This window comes from Lynx rufus, unplaced genomic scaffold (genome assembly GCF_022079265.1).
Source record: "Lynx rufus isolate CCGP_SWC_20201006 ecotype Redwood Valley unplaced genomic scaffold, mLynRuf1.p SCAF_1, whole genome shotgun sequence".
Lineage (NCBI taxonomy): Eukaryota > Metazoa > Chordata > Mammalia > Carnivora > Felidae > Lynx > Lynx rufus.
In genome coordinates this window covers 173,638,568-173,660,301 of record NW_025814823.1, presented here as the reverse complement: position 1 = coordinate 173,660,301, position 21,734 = coordinate 173,638,568, and the positions used below count along the sequence as shown (strand labels likewise).

The following is a 21,734-nucleotide window of genomic DNA, read 5'->3' as shown; positions in this document are numbered from 1 at the left end:
AAGGAGGGGCTACAAAGGCCACCTGCAGTCCATCCTGGTGGGATAGGATGGGTGGGGTGGACAGGAAGCTCTGTGGGCCTTGCACCCCATCCACCAGCACCCAGGGTGGTCGGTGCACTTGGTCGAGGGGAGGTCCTGCCCTTGGGTGGGCTGAGGGACAGGAGGGTACAGCCTGGGGTAAGGCAGGGTGCTGACTGGCTCCTGTCCCCCCTCCCCACCCCCTCCACAGCCATCTCAGCTTCTTTGCCTCCAAGCCCAGCCCCACAGCCATGATCCTCAACCTGTGGGAGGCGCGGCACTTCCCCAACGGCAACCTCAGCCAGCTGGCTGCAGCAGTAGCCGGACTGGGCCAGCCAGACGCTGGCCTCTTCACGGTGTCAGAGGCGGAGTGCTGAGGCCAGCCAGGCCTACAACGCCTACACTCTCACCAGCTTTGGCACCCACCAGGGACGGACAGATGCCAGACGGGGCCCTTCCCCCATGCTCAGGGGGAGCTGTGTGGACAGGCCCCCTCCTGGCAGACACTGTCCCTTAACACTGGCCCTTCAGACCCTGCCTACACTTCTGCCCCTCCAAGGCCTGCCTGGCCAGGCTGGCACTGCCACCTGCTCTGACCATGCCCTGGCCTCTGGGGCCCACCCAGGGTGGACAGTGCCTAGGGCCCAAGCCAGGCCCAGCCCATCTGTGTGTGTGTATGTGCGTGTGATGCTACCTCTCCTCCTGCCCCTGGCCAGGAGGCCGCATACACACGGGCATGCGCGCACACGCTGGGCTCGGGACATGGCCCCCAGAGCTCCTGCCTGAGCTGGACCTTATGCAAACATTTCTGTGCCTGCCAGGTAGGGGCACATCTGAGGGGCCTGGCTTCAAGCCTGTTAGATTGAGGGCCACAGCTGGACAAGGGGCGGCCCCTGGGTTCAGGCACACGACCACCGCACGGGCATGTGCCCATGCATGTCTCGTGTTCTCATCTCACATACTCCCCCTCTCACACACACACACACACACACACACGCTCATCTCATGCTGTACACCTGGAGGCCACTCACGTCTCTCACACCCAGTATCAGTCCACATCTGCCTCTCACATGCTGCCCTTCTCCCACCCACCCAGGGACACCCAATGGCTCCTCCCTGATCCTCCCCCTACCCCCAGCCTGGAGGAGCCCTGCCCAACAGGGCATGTGAATATGCAATGGGAGTCCCGGGCTGGACAATGGCAAGTGTGCGTGCCGTGGCGTGCCCGCTCCTGGGGCTGGCCGGTTCCCCCATGCGGGGTCTGTTGTGTGAAGCTCGTGCCCTGACTCTGTCTTAAGTGCATTCGTGCACTTACACTTGGCCTTATGTACACAGCCTTGCCCGGCCGCCGGGGTGCGTAGGGATTTTAGCGGACGTGAATGTAAATAAATTATATATATATATTGCTAACCCAAGTGCTACTTCTCTCTGAGAAAGCCAGAGATCAAGGCTAGTGGCCACAGAATGGCCACATTTGGGCTATTCTGGGAGTCCTGGGTAGCTGGGGACAGGTAGGACCTGGGCCCTGGTCCAGCAAGGGTAGTTCCTGGAGACTTCTTCAAACATGGTCCATCTGGGCAAGGCGACAGGCAACCGCAGTGACCAGGGCTGCACCTTTGCCAGACCCATCTTCTGACTGCAGGAAGGTGACCGCACAGTGAGGGGCTAGCTCCCTGACTGTGGCTGCCACCAGGCCGGAGAAGCTGTGAAGGAGAGGGGCTGAGGTAAGACCAGGCCAGCCAGACCCCAGCCAGCCATGCCTCCCTGCTCAGCCCAGCACCCAGACTCACTGGGGGTGCAGCTTGTAGAGGGTCCCATCCACCCCCACGGATACAGTCAACTCTTCTAGGCCCCGGTTCTCACGGATCTTCTCCACCACAGCAGCCACACCCGCCCCACAGAGCTGGGCAGCCCGCTGAGACACAGCCTGGCACACCTCCAGAACCATCAGGGCATCATCTGAGGTCAGGGGCAGTCCCAGATCCTCCAGGATGGCTCGGACTTGCCTCAGAGCCAGGCTGTCACTGAGGAAAGAAAGGAAGAAAGCACAGAGAGCCAGAGTCCTGCATTAGCTTTCCCACCTCATGACATCTCCATCCTCTGGAATGGACCTCCCACCAACCAAAATTTTACCCAAAGCGGATAGATTCCTTTGGGAGGTGGAAGGAGGCAATGCAGGCCTCAGGTACCTTTCAATCTCAGAGAGAAACTTGGTCTTGAAGATGTCCCTGGTCTGAAGGCGCTGGATCTGCTGGCCCCGGAAGAGAACTCCAAGGCTGGTCAAATGCAAGAGAATGTGGCGGACGATCTCCCCAAGGTACATGCCACTGATCATCTTCTCAAAACTGCAAGAAAACATAGGTGCACAAAGGTCAGGAGACCCCACCTGCTACCATAACCAGTGCCAGCCACCACCAGCCACCTCTTTCCAACCCAGCCCATACCTCTGCTTGCCAGGGTTGATGGATGCCTGGTCCACATTTGCATCAAAGCAGGTTCTGAGCAAGCCCAGAGAGCCATCATCCCCAAAGGCTCCCCACTCCATATTGATGCACATGTGGCCTGAATCCCCAGCCACACTTGCCACATTCCGAAGTTCCTCCATGTAGCAGGCATTAGTGCCAGTTCCTGCAGAGAGGCCAGACAGGGTGGAAGCCATTTACTGACATGGATAAGACTCCTCTGAACCCTTCCCAGACTGAGATGGCAAAATTTGGGTTCATGTCTTACCTCTCCATTTCCCCACACTCACAACCTGTGCCAGATCCTGATATGCCTTCCTTCCTGACATTCCTTCTGAAGACCCTGGAGCATCAAGGCCTCTGGGCCTCCACTACTTTCCGTACAAGCACCACCATCACTGTATCTTCCATGCTACCCCAGACCACCCCTGGGAGATATGTGAGGGAGCCTCCCAACCCCTGCTGCCTGCAACTGAGAGGCCCAATCTCCCTACACTGGCTTTCCACATCTTTAGTGAAACCAGCAGGTTCTGGCTGGGAACCGGGGACACAGGAATCAAGACATGAGGAGCCCTACAGTGGCCAAAGGTTGGGCAGTAAGCAGCTCTGATAGTGCCTGTATGTACCCAGGTAGAAGTGCAAATAAGAGCATCATGGGAGCCTTAAGCACCGCTGAGTCTTCCTGCCTAGAGGGTCAGGAAAAGCTACAGAGAGGAAATGATGTTTGGATTTTACCTTAAAACCAAGAAGCACAGAAAGGAAAGGCATTCTAGGCAGAGGGCATACTCTGGGTAAAGACATCCCCTCCCTCTCCCCCAATACATGGTCAGCTCTAGGCAGGTGGTCTCCTTGTCAGCCCCACCTGGAATTCCTCTGACTAGTTGTTTATTCACATAGCAATCTGGGCACACCTCTCCTGAGCGTCTCTCCATGCTAGGTTCTATTTTCACGAAGCTCCCAGTTTAAAGGAGGCTACTACATACCTCCTTCTCTGGGAGACTACCCAAAGAGCTGTGGGAGCCCTCCTCCCCTGCCTAGACAACCCTCTCTCTTCAAGTCCCATTCATGTTGGGATCACTTCCTTTCTGATCTTGGCCTTGTCACCCTGATGTGTAGAGTCCGATTAAGCTCTCTCTGCCACATGCTGTTCTGGGCTCAATTCCCACTAAATGGTCAGTTGTTTGTTTGTTTTAAAGTTTGTTTTTTTTTTTTTTCATTTAAGTAATCTCTACACCCCACATAGGACTTTAACTCACGATCCTGAGATCAAGAGTGACATGCTCCTCTGACAGCCAGCCAGGCACCCCATGGTCAGTTTTGAGAAGACAGGTATTTCCCCTGTCTTTATGTGGTTTCCTGACCTTTCATCCAGGCCCTATCTGGCCAGAGGAGAAATGCTTAATAAAGAGTTAGGATCTTGGACTACCTGAAGGACCCCCACAGCTCATTCTGTGTCCTCCACCCACAGCCTCTACTCAGTTCCAAGCACTGTATATGTACCATGAGCTAAGCATTGTCCCACACTTTGTTGCCTCTTGTTTCATCCTCATGACCCTTGAGACAGGCATTATCTCCATCTTAGAAGGAAACTGAGTCTCTGGTGATTTGGCCAAGGTCATACAGATAGAAGTGGCAGAGCTAGTATTTCCACCCAAATCTGTATGACTCTAAAGCTCAGAGTCATTGAACTGAAGGGCAAACTGAGGCTCAGAGAGCTTAAATGACTGTGAATCAGTAGCTGAGCTGGGCTAAACAACCAAAGTTTAGACACCCAGTCCAAATGAGTGTTGCAGGGCCTAGTTGGGTCAGGCAGGAAAGATGCCACATCCCCAAGACCAGGGGAGTGTCCAACCTGAGGAATCAACAGGAAGCAATGAATTAACACCAGGCAATAGGAGCACAAAAAAAGCAGGGCCCTCCTCACCAACGATGAGGCCGACCTCACAACGGGGATCCTCATAGCCACAGGACATCATGGTCCCCACCGTGTCATTGACAATGGCAACCACATTCAGCTTCACTGCCTGCACACAAAAGGATGCTGCTAGTTGCTGGGCAACGTGGTTGTCACGGCAACCAGTGCTGGACCCAAAGGTCTCTACTGCAGAGAGCCACCCACTCCACCCCCCTGGGTCAGGAAGCAAGGGACCCTTTGCTCCCTTCAAGGCCTGCCACAGCCCCAAGCATCCCTAGAGGCAGACTCCTTACCTGTTTTCGCCCAATGGCTTCCCGCAGCAGACACACAACATCTTGGCCCTCACAGTCTGATGCATTGAAACCCTTTGTCCAGTTTAGGAGGATGCCCTAGGGTGAGACCAAGGTGGGGCAGGAAGGTGAAGGCCCCTTGGTATCTCACCCTCCCCAAAGCCTGCATCCCATCAGAAGCATACGATTTCCCCTCTCCCCAAACAGGATCCCATACCCACTCTGCCATATGGTTGAAGGCCTTGCCCTCTGCCCCTCCTAACTCTCCAGGGGCCTTCCTGTGTAAAGACAGCTATTAATAACCATCTGACCTATGTCTTCTATTATTAGTGCCAGAATGCTCAGATGGTCTGAGAGTCTGGATGTTTTAAGACGGCTGCCCAGAAGGAACAGCCCTTCATAATTGGGTTAGGAATGAACCGAGCTGATAAAATGTATGAGAAGAGGGAGGACACAGAAGGCTCAGGGGTCCAAATGACAGAAAATTCTGCTCTTTCAGAAAGAACTAGCAAGAGTCACTTGAGATGAAGGAAATTGAGGAATTAGGGATAGAGCCGTGTCCATAGCAGATACACTTGTGTGTTCCAGATATGAGTGCAGGACAAATGGAAAAGCCAGAATCCAGACACCTGGGCAGAATGGGAGGAGACAAGACAGATAGGCCTTTATTGTGAGAAATTGGCCTTAAATTGTGAACTTAGTGATGGGCTTGGCAGCGTAGAACTACTCATTTCTAAGTGTGCTTCCTCTGAGGGTGGGGGCAGGAGGAGTTAGCCTACTGCTATTAGAAAATGGCAGCTCTGCCCAAAGTATGAGCATGCAGAGCAGCTATGAAAATCTTTGGGGCAGGAGATTTTAGAACTATTAACCGACATTTCCCCCAACAATATTTCCTTTTATCCTTTTTCCTATATAACCACAGCCAGACTGTTCTATGCTCATTGTATTGAAACCAGAAACCAGAGAGTGAGAGGGCAAATAAGGAGGAGGGTTAATGTGGGGAAGACAGATCATTAGTAGCAGCAAAACTTCCCTGCTCCCAGACAAGAGAAAGACCCCTGGTCTGGGGAAGGGGTGCTGGGTGTGAGGGAAGTTTTGGAGTTTCCTGAGAAAGGTGTCCTATGCCTCTTCCTGGGCCATTCCCCTGGGTGGGAAGGGAGGAGACAGTAGAGATTGGAGTGACCTGACAGCAGAGGAGGTCTCTGTCCTCCTTCCCCTTGGAGGGGAAGGTGAGTTGTCAAGGAAGGTGTCAAGAACCAAGACAGGAAGTGGCAGAGAGTCCACATAGCTGGGGCCTGGGCATCTCCTGACTTCCCCGAGTATCTGCACATACACAACAAAGGATGCTGTGTAGTTGGGAGCAACCCCTACCTGGGGAAGGAGGTCCCTAAATTGATTATCATTAAGTTATCACTCCTCAAAAGAATGTGGGCTCAACACAGAAATTAAGTTCAGTTCTAGAAAATGAATAGGACCTCGTTTGTTGTTGCATGCCTGATTTTGCATCCTGAGTCCCACCTTCTTCTCACACCTTACAAGGAATAATCAAACGGTGCCAGGGTGCTTAGCCTAGAGTGGAGGAGACCAGCAGACAGACAGTGCTGAATGCTCAATTCCAAAGGGCCACTGTGTGAAAGAAAGCAAAATACAGAGGCAGGTGTCTGAGAGAGGTCAGAGCTGGAGCAGAGGTGAAACCTGCACAAAGGCTGGGTGGAGAAGAGAAAGAGCTTTTTCAGTGAGCACAGGCGTGGAAGAATGTGGTGGGCAACTTTAGGGGCAGCAAGCTCCTCATCACAGGAGGCTTTCTGGCAGAAGTTGGGGTTGTTGAGGAGGAGACCCTTGGGAACTTGGACCAGAGGTCTGGGAGGAGCTGTCTCCATGACAGGCCTCAGATGTATGCACTGAGAAGTCCAGCATTCTTGTTGAAGGACATGCAGAGGTGGATGCTTAGTGGGTGCTGTGTCTAGTTCTGTGCTGCTCTGCCATTCCAGTCAGGCACCCAACACCAAGCCAGGGCACAGCAAGGCCAGGAAGGGGAGACATTCAAAGAAACTGGACAACACAGCCGCTTGAAATACAGGAACAAATGCTCTTCCCTGAAGGTCCCCTAGATCGGTACACCAGGGCTGTGGGGGAGACAGTCAGTATGTCCCCTCATCAGCCCTGATCTGGGCCTACACTGCTCCCGAGTGCCCAGACCTAACCTGGCTCCACTTTCCTGCCCATTGGCAGCCCCCAGGGGTATCCATGATCTTTTCCACCTTAGGCCTCTTTATAGCCCTAGATTCCAGGCCACACCTCCTCCACCTGCACGTACCATATCCGGGGAAACTGGGACTAAGTGCTGGCCCAGCACAGCAGTGCTTCTGCCCACCCCTAGCTCCAGCCCAGGATACCTGAAGCCCCCTCCCAGGTCTCCTGCCCATTTCATGAAGGGGATGAGGGTGGAAAGCCCTTGGGGATGGTTTCTCCTGGCCCTCCTTCCCTCACCTGATCCAGGCCAAGCTGCCTGCATGGGAAGGAGAAGGTGAAACCCAGGGGGAGGCTCTGCCCACTCAGGCCTTGCTTCTGCTGGAAGTCCACAATGCAGTCCACAATGTGGTCGAAGAGCTGAGATACGGGGCAAGTCAGAGGATGGTCCCATCCTGGCTCTTCCCCATTCTTGACATCAGGTCCAAGCTGTGAGTACCTGCTGTCCAGAGCCCTGGGCCACACACTCTGGGATGGAGTAGACCTGGCTGGTGATCTGCACACCTCCTGCAGTTACACGTACCAGGAGGACCCGGAAGTTGGTGCCCCCAAGGTCCAGGGCCAGGAAGTCCCCACGCTCTGTGGGACAGAGACCCTCAGTGCCAGGACAAAGCTGGTGGTTCGACTTCAGCACATGCTATGACCTCCAGGAACCCATAACCCAGCCCCACACTTAGGCCAGGTCCTCACCACTGCCATCAGGCGTGGCCCGTACATAAGTGGGCAGCATTCGGAGGGATGAGGCCTCCCCTCGGAGCCCCTTGGCCATGGCCTCCTGCATCTGTGCCTGCACTGCTGCCAGCTGTTCACGGTTCAACCGGAATGGTGCCAGGGTCTCTTCCAGCAGGCGTCGGTGAGCAGCCAGGCGGGCAGCCACAGCAGTCACCATTGCCACGCCCCGGCCGCCCCCGTCCACAGAGGGAATGAAGGAGACGTCACATTCAGGGACCAGGAGCATCACGGTCTCCTGCAGGATGCTGAGGAAACTACACAGACACATAGCAAGCATACCTGGCTTGGCACCTGAACCTGAACCCCACCCAGGGCTTGCTGAAGCCCTGAGCCCCATCACTCCAGATCCCTTCAATTCTAAATCCATCTGTGAACCAACCATATGCTCAGTGTCTCCAGTGCTCCCAGTGCCCCCAGAGACCCCTCCCTTGCACACCCAAAGAGAAGCATCTTTTCTCTCCCATGACTTCCTCTGGCTTCCCTTAGTCCCCATCTGACCTCACTCTGCTTGAGTGCCACTTGTACCCACTGCCTGGCACCCATGCTACCACAGAGTGCCCTCTGGGTCTCTATGGAAAACACACACATGTTCTTGCTACCTGCTCATACAGGATTGTGTGTTTTTCCCATACCTGGGATGTCGCTCAAACACTCGGCCTCCGGTGGCCACAGTTATCTGAAGCATCTGCTGCTCCCGGCTGTGTTGGAGGCGGGAGAGAACAGCAGCCAGGGCAGCAGCACAGAGCCGGGCAGCCCGAGTAAACACGGCTGTGCACACGTACCGCACAAGCTCAGCATCCGAGGCTCCCACGCTCAGGCCCAAGTCCTGCAGGATAGCATGCACACGGGCTGCCCCGGCCAAGGGGCTGGAGGGACACAGTGTACTGGGATTCAATAGCCTGGAAGCTCCCTACCCACCCCCAGCCCCAGAGCTACCTGGGGGACAGAGCATCCTTCCCTCTCCCAAGCCAAAAAGCCCCTTGTCTAAGCCCACTCGCTTTCCCTACTTACTCCTCCATCTCAGTCACATGCTCTAGGAGAATGCTGCCTCGGCTCAGCAGGGCAGGGGAGGTGCAGCCGCCAAAGAGGGCTCCTCGCTGGGCCAGGTGAGCCAACACAAGCCTCACCAGTTCACCCAGGTACAAGCCCCCAATCATCTTCTCAAACCTATAGGTAGGAAGTATGGCTGGACAGAGCCTTTCTTAAGTCCTCAGCCCACCTGGCCCCACCTCTAAGAGCCCCAAAAGAAGGATCATTTTCTTTAGGGTCCCCGGACTGGAGGTTCTAGAAGCAAATGGACTTCCAGGAGATAGTTGGGTGTTTATCCAGATTTTGCTGCCCCCCTCTGGCTTAAGTTGGGTTCAGAGGGGCTCCTGGAGGGTGGCAGGACCCAAAAGAGGGCAGGGAACACCTGTCAGGAATAAGGGAGGGCTAAGTGTTGAAAACTCTGGGTTCTAGAATCTTAAGCCCTTAATTCTTTGAGCCTGGCCAGGGCCCCCCAGGTTGCAACCTGGAAACCCTATGAGCAAGCAAGAGGGAGGGTCCTGAGTTCAGGGATAGCAGTGAGGAAGGGAACAGAAGAATGATAAGCTCTAGAGCAGAAGATCAGGCCACCTTTGGGCACCAGGATTCAGGGACTCTCGGTCCAAGGCATGGTCAAATGTGGTCAGCACTGGTCCCAGGGCTTCATCATCGCCGAAGGAGCCCCACTCAACGCTGACGCAGACACGGCCCCGGTCCTCATCCAGCACCGCCACATGCCTTGCCTCCTCCATGTAACATGCATTGGTGCCAGTGTCTGGCAGGGATGACTCCATCAGGACCTGCCCATCAGGTAGCTGTGCCCTCTACCCATCATCACAAATGGCCCACAGCTCACCTACAACAAGCCCGACCTCACAAGGCCCAACCCCTGGCTCGCAGCCCATCATGGTGCCCACTGTGTCATTCACCACGGCAACCACATCGATGCTGTAGGCCTGGACAATGGAGAGGGCAGAGGTCAGGGCTCTACCTATGTAGGTAGAGTGGGGAACCGGGGGGATGGGCAAGCCTAGGGCCTTGGTTTGACGGAGGGGTCCTGGCTTTGATGGAGGTTCTCAGAGTCCATGAAATATGTGTGCTCATGCCCACACATATATTCCAGGCCATCCCACCTAGAGGATTTTCCTCCCATTCCACACTTCCCCTTGGCTCTTCCACCCCCAGCTCGGGTCCTGGGACTCTCAAAGGCTTCAACCTCAGCCATCACCCCCAGAACACCAGCGCTCCCCACAGGACCAAGATGAGGGTGAGCAAGCATGGCATCTGGAAAACTGCACTGTTGGCACCTGGCTTGCTCATCCTCATCTTGGCCTGACTTCCCAAGCCTGCTCCTCCCAGCCCTGACTACCATCCACTAGCACCACTGTATTTAGTCACATGAATTCAGATCCACCTTTCTCAGGCATCCAGGCTTTTGCACATACTCTTCTCTGAAACCAGACCTTCCACCCCAGGCCTAGCTTATACACCGGGAGAATTCCTCCTTCAAATCCCTGCCCAGGTCCTGGTGTACCTTTCCCAGTGCTACCGGAGTCATTGGAACCACCTCCTTGACAGGGACAATCTTTTGTCAAAATGCTTTCCCACTAGACTGTGAAGTCCTTGAGGACAGGGTCAAGTCTTTTCATCCTTGTTTTCTCCTACAGTCCTGAAAATTTTTTGACCTTTCCTAGCCTCAGCCTCCTTACCTATAAAATGGGAATGGTAGCAACATTCACCCCAGAGTTAAACTGGATAAAGGATATAAACACAAAAGGAAAGCAGGCCTTCCCAGGAGCACAGGCACAGCCTATGTATGCTGGGCCCAGGTCCAGGCCACACAAGCTGCCCTCCCATTGCCCTTGCCTCTACTCACCCCCTGCCTCTTGATGGCATCTCGTAGTAACTGGACCACGTCGTGGCCTTCCACACCACTGCACCTAAAACCTTTGGTCCAGGAAATGAGGGTGCTCTGGGGGCAGGAAAGCTGGGTCACTCCCCAGCAACCTTCATAGGGTTGTGGTTCCTCCACCCAATGTTCCCATGCCCACTCTGCCTCACCCTGTCCAGTCCTGTCTGGTGACAAGGGAAGGAGAAGCTGAACCCAAGCTGCAGATCCTGAGTGCTCACAGGGAATGCATCCAGGAACTCAGACAGGCAGTGGGCAGCAAAGTCAAAGAGCTGTGGAATAGGTTGGGGGCTCAGATCTGCCCAGCAGAGCCCTGGCCACCCAGCCAAGCCCCAGAGACTGGGCAGTGACCTCTCACCTGCTGACCAGGACCCAGCATCACCTCTGGGGGGATCACAAACTCCTGGCTCCGGGGCTCCATCCTGTGTCCTTCAGTGCCCATCAGGGTCACCCACAGAACACGCAGTGAGGCCCCTGTGGCCCCCAGCTCCAGCACCAAAAAATCTCCTTGCTCTGGGGCAGAAAGGTCACAGAAAGGCATGAGCTGGCAAGACAAGCCCTCTGCCTCCCAGAAACATCCCCAAGGACTGTAAAGTCTCATTAAGAGAGCTTAGAGTTGGGAACCTTAATGGGAAGAGGGATAAGGAACTTCTCCCTTCCCCAGATCAGAACACTCTCCCCAGGCCTGCCCACCCATCTTAGTCTATGTCACCCACCAGTGCCATGTGGGGTGGACCCCACATATGTGGGCAGCATCCGGACAGCGGAAGCAGGGCTGGCCTGCCCCCCTAGTGCCTGCTCCATAGAGCCCAGGAGGCTGGTTTGGATCTGCTGCAGCTGTGTCTGTGTTACCTTGAATTGCTGTAGGCATTCCAGCACCTGGGGAGAAACAGGCTAACATCTGGGCAAGAGCCCTGTTAACCTAGCCAAGCTCTCTCACTCCAATCAGGACTGTCCTGCCTGGCTCACACCTCCTCTTCTTGCCAGTACAGACCAGCACCTCCCTTGACTTTCCCAGAAGCTGACTAGAGCCCTTCCTGAGCTCTTTCTGAGCCTTGCTGGTCTCCCCAACACCTGCTCAGCCCCACTCCTCACCTCTTCACATCCCTTGGCTCTCTTTTATAGCCTGCAGCTTACACTACATTCCTGCATTCTTAGAAGGTTCCTTCTTAGAGGGGAGACCCACACACTTCCTCCTCCTGCTCCATTCTCTGGTAGCTCCTTCTCAGATCCCTGTGTCCCCTGCCCCTTCTGCTTCTTTGAATTCAGGGTTTAGTGAGGCCTCTCTCCTGTCGTACCCCTGACTCACTCTGGCTCCCCAGTACCCAGAGGTGAGCTGCTCAGTGAATTGTCATTGAATGAGCAAATGAACAAAATGTGTGAATGAATCTCAAGTTCAGGTTCTTAATCCATTTGACTCTGGAACCTAAGTAAGCCCGGCCCAGGAAAATTTGGAGGCTACACCATGGAGGACAATTGGCCATCAGTCATCAGCCATCAGTCAGCCATCCTTCCCACAGACATCGATAGAGCCCCTACTACATGCCCAACACTATTCTAAGCACTATATGTTGCATAACCAGCTGAGTTCTGTTCTTGTGAAGCTCAGATTTCAGCACAGACGCAGAAAATAAGCAAATAAACATATATTCTGGTAGAAATGGTAGATTTTTTTTTTAAAGGCAGGAATAGAAGTTTGAGAGTGACCAGGGGAGGAAGAGGTATTTTTGGATATTGGTCTGGGAAGTTCTCCCTGAGGAGGTGACCTAAATGAAGGAAGGGAACAAGCCATTTGAAGATCTGGAGAAGAGGATAAAGGGATTTTCTTCAGAGTGAGGGGATGAATTGGGGGGAAGGCTGGGCTAGGGATGAATCAAAGTGATGGGAGGGGTAGGCAGGCAAAAAGCAGAGAATAGGACACCCCAGGTTCTTCTCCATCAGGCTACTGTGGGGGAGTTTAAGAGGACCCCAGTACCTCATCTGTATGTGGAAACCTCCCCCAGATGACTCTCCGGCCTGTCCTTCAAAGAGACACCAGCAGGGGCGCCTGGGTGGCTCAGTCGGTTGAGCGTCTGACTTCAGCTCAGGTCACGATCTCACGGTTCGTGAGTTCCAGCCCCGCGTCAGGCTCTGGGCTGATGGCTCAGAGCCTGGAGCCTGCTTCCGATTCTGTGTCTCCCTCTCTCTCTGCCCCTCCCCCATTCATGCTCTGTGTCTCTCTGTCTCAAAAATAAATAAACATTAAAAAAAAATTAAAAAAAAAAAAAAAAGAGAGAGACACCAGGAGCCCTCCTAGGTTTGCTGGAGAGTCCCAACCTGTGACTCTATTTTCTAGTCTCCTGGCCTGAGCCTTTCCCAGGTCCTCACCACCTGTCCCACAAGAATTCCATTCCAGTGCCCCACGCTGGACCCATATCTGTAAAGTAACCACCAGGCATATGAATAAGGAGGCAGGGAGAGCCAAGGAGGAAAGGATGTTCAGTGAGGGAGATGCAGGCGAGTTGCTCCCACCTCTGCTTAAGAAGAGAATGGAAAACAGATTCCTAAGGAGGCAAATGATCCTACCTGGAGTGCCAGATGTTCAGTTCCGTGTTTAAATTATAGGGGATGCTTCTAGCAGCCATGTACACTAGGAGGGGTTGTTCATGTGTTACAAATGATGAAACTGAAGCTCAGAGAGGGATAGTCATCTGCGTAACCCAAGCAGCTATTAAGGGACAGAGTGGGATTTGAGCCCAGAACTGACCGAAGAGGGGTTTCCATATGAATGTGAAACCTTATAAAAACTAGCAATTTCACCTCAAAAGAACTCAAAGCTGATGAAGGTTGCAGTGAAGAAACTCCAAAGGATGAGAAAACTTACATCTGAGTCCTTGTTCTGCCACTTCCTGGCTGTGTGGCCCTGGAATATGGCCAAGAGAATAATAATACTCAGAAGGCCTGAGTCCCCCATGCCAGGGGCCATGTCATTGCTCACTTCTGTGGCCCAGCCATGAGTTGTGTACTAGGGAAACGTTGATAGCATGGTCTGGAGGAGAGACTGGACAAAGGTGAAGTGGGAGCATGAAATGCAGTGAGGGGTGATGCCCTCACAGTTTAGGCAACAAGCCAAGTCCAGCAGATGTCAGAATAAGCTAGAAAACTAAAGAAACTGCAGGGAACAACTCAAGAACCCTTTCACGGAGGCCTCCTATGTGCAGGTCCTTTATCTCCATTAGTTCACTTAATCCTCCAAGGGGGTGGGAGGATTAGACTTTATTTTCCTCCATTTTACTGGTGAGGAAACAGACTAACAGATATGAAATGACTTACACAAGTGTTTCCTGCTTGATGGTGTGATATGCAAGGGTTTCTAAATCTTGGTCAAGATGACAGAAAAGAAGGGTGCCTGAGTGGCTTGGTTAGTTAAGTGTCTGACTCTTGGTTTCAGCTTGGGTAATGATCTATGGTTTGTGAGTTTGAGCTCCGAGTCCAGCTCTGCTTGCAATTCTCTCTACACCCCTCTCGCTGCCCCTCCCCCACTGCTCTCTCTGTCTCTGTCTCTCTCAAAATAAATAAACTTAAAAAAAAAGACAGATGACAGAAAAGAGAAACTCAGTCTGAGCTAACCTGAGGCTTATGGACTATGCTGCAGAATAACCTCTACACTGAGTTCAGCCCTGCAATCATCTCTGTGTGCCTGATTGCAGTGGCCATGTTGAAGGGAGGGAGACATGCAGGAGTAACTAAAGAAATAGGAGAAGGAAGTGCCTTAAGAATGCAACTTTCTACCAGAAAACCCCAAGATGGTCCTTTCTAGACTATGCCAACCCATCAGGGCAGGGACAGCGCCTATGTAGCAAGGTGGCAAAAGCAATGCCTTTGGAACTGAAACACCTCAGCTGAAGCTCCTGTTTAGCTCAACTAAAACTCAAATCACTTCACCTCTCTAAGTCCCCTCTTCCTCAGCTGTAAGATGAAAAGATAATCCCCACCTTGCTGTTGTGTGGAGCCACAGAAGAGGTAGTTACCAGATCAGATCTGAAAGGCTTGGTTAACTAGAAAGGGCTGCATGGCTGTGAGCCCATGGCCCCACTGCATATTCAGCTGATCCTGCCCTTGACAGCCTTGAATAGGCATGAGACAGAAACCCAGTGCTGCACTTACCAGCTCAGAGCTGTCTGAGGGGCAAGGCAAGCCCTTCTGGGAGCAGCTAGGAACTCCTTCCCTTTGCTGCAACCCTACTGCCCCAATGGATTCCATGTGTTTCCACAATGGGGGGCGGCCACCTATAGAAGGAAAAGGACAGCCCTCATGAACCACACACTCTGCAAACCCTCAGAGGCCATGGACCTTAACTTTCTTCCTTCTTAAGGGGTCTGGGAAGAAAGCTGTGTGCAGAGCTCAGAACCTCTGACCATCAACGGATCCTTTGGTAATCAACCAGAAGGCCTTCATTTTCCAGAAGCATGTATATTAACAGAGCATTAGGAAGACTGATTTCTAATCCCAATGCCATTTATTCATTCTGTCATTTATTTACATTTACAATTCCTGATGGCTACTGTGCCAAATGTTGGGGTACAAAGGAGATGTAGCCCTTGGCCTCAGGGATTTCAGAGCCTTACCAACAATCATAATACAGTTGACATGGGCAGTAACAGACATGGACCTGCTACTGTGCTTGGGATTTCAGGGATGTTCCAGAGGTTTGGAACAAAGGGTGTGAGGTAAGGAGGGGCCAAAGACTTGCTGGAGAAGCAGGCAGGCTGGACTAAGAATGGCCTTTATGCCTAGCTAAGGCATGCAGATTTCATCTTTTTTTTTTTTTAAGTTTATTTTAAGAAAGAGAAAGAGAGGGTGAGTGGAAGAGGGGCAGAGAGAGGGAGAGAGAGAGAATCCCAAGCAGGCTCCACACTGTCAGCACAGAGCCCAATGTGGAGCTCAGTCTCACGAACCGTGAGGTCATGACCTGAGCCCAAATCAAGAGTTGGACACTTAACCGACTAAGCCACCCAGGTGCCCAGCAAACTTCATCTTGAAGGGAGATCTAAACAGGGATGGGTTCGCGCTTTAGAAAGGGGTTCCACTAGTGGCACAACTTCAGGCAGGTCATTTCTGACTTCTTTGAAATTCAGTTTTTTCACCTGTAAAATGGGAGGAAATATCTACCATCTACCTTCACAAGGTTCTTGTAAGAATTAAATGGAGTAAGACTTAGAAAATGCTTTGAGGGGCGCCTGGGTGGCTCAATCAGTTAAGCATCTGACTTTAGCTCAGGTCATGATCTAACGGTTTGTGAGCTCAAGTCCTGCATTGGGCTCTGTGCTGACAGCTTGGAGCCTGGAGTCTGCTTTGGATTCTGTGTCTCCCTCTCTCTGCCCCTCTCCCAGTCACGCTCTGTCTCTCTCAAAAATAAGTACACATTAAATAAATAAATAAATAAATAAATAAATAAATAAATAAATAAAGTTAGTTTTGGGATTTTTTTTTCCTTCAGTGAATTTAATGTGTAACACAAACATCAGCTCATGGGTGGGTTTTGGAAGTATAGTGATGCAGAATGGAAACAGCCCTGTGCTCAGAGTCGAGGACCCAGCTCTTCACAAAGCAGCAGCACCAGGTCTCTAATCTGGAGGCCTAATTTTCTTCATCTGCCAAATGGGGACCAATATATGTCAAAGGGCTATGTGGCGCAAATGAAATAATGAGAGCAAAAGAACCTTGCTCAGGGTGTGCCTTCAGATTTATTTAGATGAATCTGAATTGAAACTCTATGAGCCTCGATCTCCTCTTCTATGACAGGACAAAAATTCAGTTCTTGTGAGGATTAAAGGAGTTAATGAATCTGAAAGCCCTTTGCACACTGTAAAGGACTGTAGAGATGTTTGGTACTTTGCTAATTCAAGCTAGAGGTGGTATTGGTGTTCCAAGAAGTTCCCAAGGGAGCTTTTGGTGATTCAGGTGCCTTTCAGGGTTAAGAAAAAGGGAAAATGCAGTGGAGGCCCCAAGATGAGCAGAAGGCATCTGTCCACTGAATTACTCTACCTCTCTTCCTATAACAGCAAAACTTCAGGAAAGATACTTTTCCATCCCTGCAACCCCTCCCCATCTTCCACCCCCATGATGCCCATGAATTTGCCCTCCTACTGATCACCTAGGATCTCCTGACTGCCCAATCCCAACCTTTTCCTCAGTCCCCACCCTTACTGTCCTCTCTCAGTCATGCAAAGCCATGAGCATTCTTTTCACTGTAAAATTCTCTTGTCCCTTGGCTTTGACAGCCAGTCTTTCCTGGGCCTCCTTCCTGAGTCTCTCATAGTCTTCATAACTTCTTCTCTCCTCTCCCCTTAAACAACACCCCCCTCTCCTAGTTTCTGGCCATAGCCCTCTTCCCCACACTCCCTTTGTATCATCTGCAAGGTTTGATTGAGGCCTATGTGCAAGGGCTCCTAAATCTACCCCTGTCCTCAACCAAATCCCAAATTCTAATGGTCTGTTAGACATTACTGTCCAGATGATAGAGAGGCTCCTCAAACTCAATAGTCAAAGACACATTCATTTTCTCCTTCACTTTTCCCTATGAAACTCTTCCTGTCCTCCACATTGGCTGGAGGCATTAAGGTTGCTCACTCTCACAGCTATTCAGGTGCCTGTCTACATCCTTGACCCTCACTTCCTCTACGCAATCAGGTCTTACGCTGAAAGAGCTAAAAATGGAAAGAGTTCTCCCATGTATCCCCTCCTCCTGGTTCCCACTGCCATTGCCCCAGACCCTATTCCCATCTGATTATTCCAACAACCTCCTAACTGATACTTCTGCTCCAATTTGTATATCTCCCTGCCCTACCAACTACCAACATATCACCAGACTATGCAAAAATGCCATTTCCCAGCCCCTATCTCCCTTAAGGAGGTAAACCTTCACATTTTGATGTTCCCACTGCAGGAAAAAAAAAAAAAAAAGTCTAAAACTCTTTATCACAGCATTGCAGGCCCCAAGCTTCCTCTCTTGCTACTCCCACTCATAGTCCAGCCACACTTACAAGCTTCACCCTGTCTCCTGCTGTCCAGCCTTCATTCACGGTATTCCTTGACTCTGGAAGTACTGTGTCTGAGTCATTTACATCTTCAGCCCAGCACAAGATTTGGCATAGGTAGGTGCTAATACAGCTTTGAAAAATTTGGGGGTTGGGGGTGGGGTCCTTATTTGGAGAACTAAGAAATGAGTTTCTAACAAATTTCCTCAAAGTAACATATACCTAATTTCCAAAATCTGTCAAATGGGAATGTTAACTCCACGTATGTTACAAGTTTGTTTCAAGAATAAAATGGAATAACTAAGGCAATTATAATCTTAGTAAAGGGCCAAGGGTTACACACGGGGTGAGCTTTCACTCCCCTTTTGAGGCTCAGCTAACTCAAACATTCATTCACTCACTCCCAGCTAATTCAATCATATATTCACTCTCTTACTCATTCACTCTTCTGTTTGATATCTATTCCATATTTCTACATGCCAAAGACTGTGAAGATTCCCCTCAATAAATCTCAGTGTTTACACTCCCAGTAAATGTATCCCTGTTTGTCTCTTCCAGCTGAGCCCAGTGGGGAGGGACATTTCTTCCACATCCCTAGATTCCCAGAACCCAGCCAGGGTCTGCACATGTTTGAGTAACTATTGGCCTCTTAGCTTAACTCAGCTGAATCAGCTACATGAGGTGAGACTTCCTTCTGAAAAGTATCCACGGATCCCTGCCAAGGATGGGAGCTACCACTGAGGACATCTGGCTTAGTCGTTCCAGCCTCCACTCCCCTAGCATGGGCCAAGCTGGAGAGATGAGGGCAAGGGACTGGGGCTAAAGCAAGCAGGAATTAGAAGAGGCTCTTACCTGGGAGAAGCAGTTGGTCACTTTCCTCGGGCGTCAGCTCTTCTCTCTCAATGTGAGGCATCCCACTGAACTGTGAAATGAAACTCACAAGTCACCGGAGTTGTAATGTCCCACCCTCTTCCTTGGCCACCACTAACTGAACATCAGTTAATTCAGGAAGGTGCACTTCCTTCTGAGTCTGCCTTAAGAGAAGCCCAGCACAGGCAGGGCTATGGTGCAAACTTAAGCAAGATGAAGCAGGAAACTGGAGCCCTGAACTAGGTCAAGGACCCTGGGACATCCCCTCTGTAATGCTGGGAGCTCCGTCCACTTTACAAACACTCAGAGTCTGAGTTTTGAGTTGATGGCTTACCCCTGGAAAGATGGAAGAGTCTAGCATGAGAAATGTACAGTACAATAGACAATTTTCCAAAATGTAGTACTGGAGCAGATGGGTAGCTCAGTCAGTTGTGTCAACTCTTGATTTCAGCCTCAGTTGTGATCTCCAGACTCATGGGATCGAGCCCTCCATTGGGCTCTGCACTGGCAGCATGGAGCCTGCATAGGATTCTTTCTTTCCCTCTCTCTGCCTCTCCCCAACTCACACACACACTCTCTCTCAAAATAAATAAATCAACATTAAAATGTTGAAGTACTAATGTGCAAGAGGCAATGTGGGAACACAAGAGGAAGAGACTAACTCTGTTCTAGAGTGGGCAGGGCAAGTTGAGAAAGCTAAGCCTTGAAGGAAGAATAGCAGTATGCTGGCAGAGGTGATCCTTGACAAAGAGAAGGTCATGTACAAAATCACGGAGCACAAGGCACCTTCATGGAATGGGATGCAGCTCCAAAGACCTAAAGAAGATATGTGTAGGTGGGGATATATAATGGGAAAGGTGGCAGCTAGACTGTAGAGTCTATCCTTGAATTGGTAGGCCAAGGGGTGGGTGGGGAGAAAGTAGGTTCATACCTTGGGTCTTCTCTACCAGAAAGGAAATGGGAATCTCAGGCTGCAGTACAGCTGTTGGCCACAAAGCTGTTTTTGCCCAAATTGGTCTTCTTGAATACATAGAACCTTAGGGTATCACTATGACCACTCCTATGGTCTGAATATCTGTATCCCTCCAAATTCTTATGTTGCAAACCTAATGCCCAAGGTGAAGATATGAGATGGGGCCTTTGGAAGATTAGTCATAAGGGCAGAGCCCTAATGAATGGGATCATTGCCCTCATAAAAGAGGCCCTAGAGAGCATCTTTGCCCCTTCTGTCATGAGAGGATATGAGAAGTTGGCAGTCTGCAACCTGGAAAAGGGCCCTCACTCAACCATGCTTGATCTGAGACTTCAGTATACAGACTAATAAATTTCTGTTGTTTATATACCAATCTGTGGTATTTTGTTATAGAAGTCTGAACAGGCTAAGACACCCACCAAGACAGGAGACCAGACATACTGCACCAATTTTCATTTCTGAGAAATTGGTAAGCAGAAATTTTAAAACTCTGGTCTACCTCAACAGCAGTAACCCTACCATTATCTACAGATAGAACATGGCCTCCACGTGACACCAGGGTGGAGACCAGGGATGATGGCTCTTGTATTAGTTTTGGCTAGATTAGTGCCAATCAGACACATGGGCTCTGAAAAGCAGGGAAACTGGGGGTGGGGTCAGGAGGACAGAGTGGCCATCACCCACAGCATAACATCCTGCCTAGCCTAGGGCTCTAGTCTCTCTCAGCTTAGTTTAGTTGGAAGAGAATATGGAACTGAATGTGATTCATGCTGACAGCCAGAGTCCAGTCTTCTGGGCCAGGGTGAGGATATGTTCCTAACAAGTAATGCCAAAACTCTTCATCCATGTTTCCGGAAGTCCTGTGTCTATTTCCCCAATACCCTAGGCAGAGTGTCGGGGAAGTTCTGTGTCAGGGCCTATAGAGGGTGGAGGTTGCTTGAGCTTGAGGTCTGTGAGCAGCTGTGACAGTCCTGGCTATAGCAGAGACATAGTAGTAGCCAGCAGTTCTCTTTGGACGCCAGATGACCACTGACCAACAAGAAGGACAAATCCTGACAAGACTCTCTCATAGCACCCTTAGTACCAATCTCCAGCTGTCCAGGAGGAACCGAGGGATGGGAATTGGTGGTCAGGTCATTGAAAGGTGGGCTGCAGCCAGGGCTGGGCTAGGAGCTAGGCTCTCCCTACTCGGAGCTGTTCATAGTCTTGCTTCTCACAGCTGACAGTGCCCAGCAGCCAGGCACACAGGCTCAGTAAGTTCCCCACCATTCCTTCCACACCCTTTACTCCAGGTGTGCCTTGCAGACTTCCTACACCCATCAAGCTGCTTCTTGCTGTTAAGTCTTTGTTCATGCTGGTCTATCTGGAATAACCTCCCCCTTTGCCCCCTCTAGCCTTGTCACCAAATTCTTCCTATCCTTTATACTTCACGGGTGCCTGGGTAGCTCAGTCAGTTAAGCGTCTCTTAATTTTGGCTCAGGTCATGATCCGAGTCATGGATCATGCTTGGAATTCTCTTTCTCTCCCCCTCTGCAGCTCCCCTGCTCTAAGTAAATAAACATTAAAAAAAAATTATATTTGAGTCATCACCAATGCTGTGGAGCCTTTCCTGAGAAGCTCCTCTTGGCCCTGACCCCAGCTGAGTGTGGTCTATTGATCTCAGGGTCTTGGATTGGCTTATATCATTGCATTGACAACAGTCTATTAAAATAATGTTTGTCTTTCCCCACGGACTCCCAAGAAAATGTTCCTTATTCATCTTTGGAATCCCATGGCCCAGGTTCTAGACCTGACATGTAATAGGTATCAGTTAATTTGTGTTAAATTGAAGAGCTACAACTTCAGTAGTACAGGGCTTTTGAATCTGAGAGTTTCGAAATAACCTCTTCCTGCTTTCCTGGTGCATATAGCTTCAGCAGCCTTTCCACTCTGGGCTTATATATTCTTCTATCTTCCCACTGGTATACCCTCCACTTAGTATCTGCCTTCTCCTCAGTCCACTTTCTAAATCAACTTAGGGCCAAACCTGCTCTGCCTCACAGGTGAGAATGAGCCCATCCAAACTTAAAACTTCCATTGAGTTTTGGGACTCAAGTGGGAGGTAGGAGGTGGTGAAGTACACAGAGCATTAGCTCTAGTGTCAGGCAGATGGGTTAGAATCCCATCCCATTTAGCTGTATGATTTTAGGCAAATCTCTTCACTTCTCTGAGCCTAAATTTTCCATGCATAAAACATGGAGACTAATTTTTCCATAGGATTTGCCTCAGGTTGG

At 51.0% G+C, this 21,734-nt stretch overlaps 2 protein-coding genes across 2 annotated transcripts in view; one reads left to right on the top strand and one right to left on the bottom strand.

Moving 5' to 3' along the window:
• UNC5A (unc-5 netrin receptor A) overlaps nucleotides 1–626 on the top strand; it is a 60,828-nt gene extending 60,202 nt beyond the window's left edge. Inside the window, exon 15 of the mRNA XM_047072744.1 lies at nucleotides 230–626. Coding sequence (XP_046928700.1) covers nucleotides 230–395 — 166 coding nt within the window. The 3' untranslated portion in view covers nucleotides 396–626. The remainder of the gene's footprint in view (nucleotides 1–229) is intronic.
• A 774-nt stretch (nucleotides 627–1,400) lies between these two features.
• HK3 (hexokinase 3) lies at nucleotides 1,401–18,581 on the bottom strand. Its single transcript, XM_047090714.1, has 19 exons — nucleotides 18,471–18,581; nucleotides 14,746–14,867; nucleotides 11,316–11,478; nucleotides 10,958–11,112; nucleotides 10,752–10,871; nucleotides 10,567–10,662; nucleotides 9,547–9,646; nucleotides 9,282–9,465; nucleotides 8,679–8,834; nucleotides 8,300–8,533; nucleotides 7,626–7,921; nucleotides 7,375–7,514; nucleotides 7,176–7,295; nucleotides 4,689–4,784; nucleotides 4,405–4,504; nucleotides 2,463–2,646; nucleotides 2,208–2,363; nucleotides 1,809–2,042; nucleotides 1,401–1,721 (listed from the first exon to the last, which is right to left on the bottom strand). The coding sequence occupies exons 1-19, from the start codon at nucleotides 18,529–18,531 to the stop codon at nucleotides 1,577–1,579; spliced, it is 2,862 nt and encodes a 953-aa protein (XP_046946670.1). The 5' UTR covers nucleotides 18,532–18,581; the 3' UTR covers nucleotides 1,401–1,576.
• Nucleotides 18,582–21,734: the final 3,153 nt, after the last annotated feature.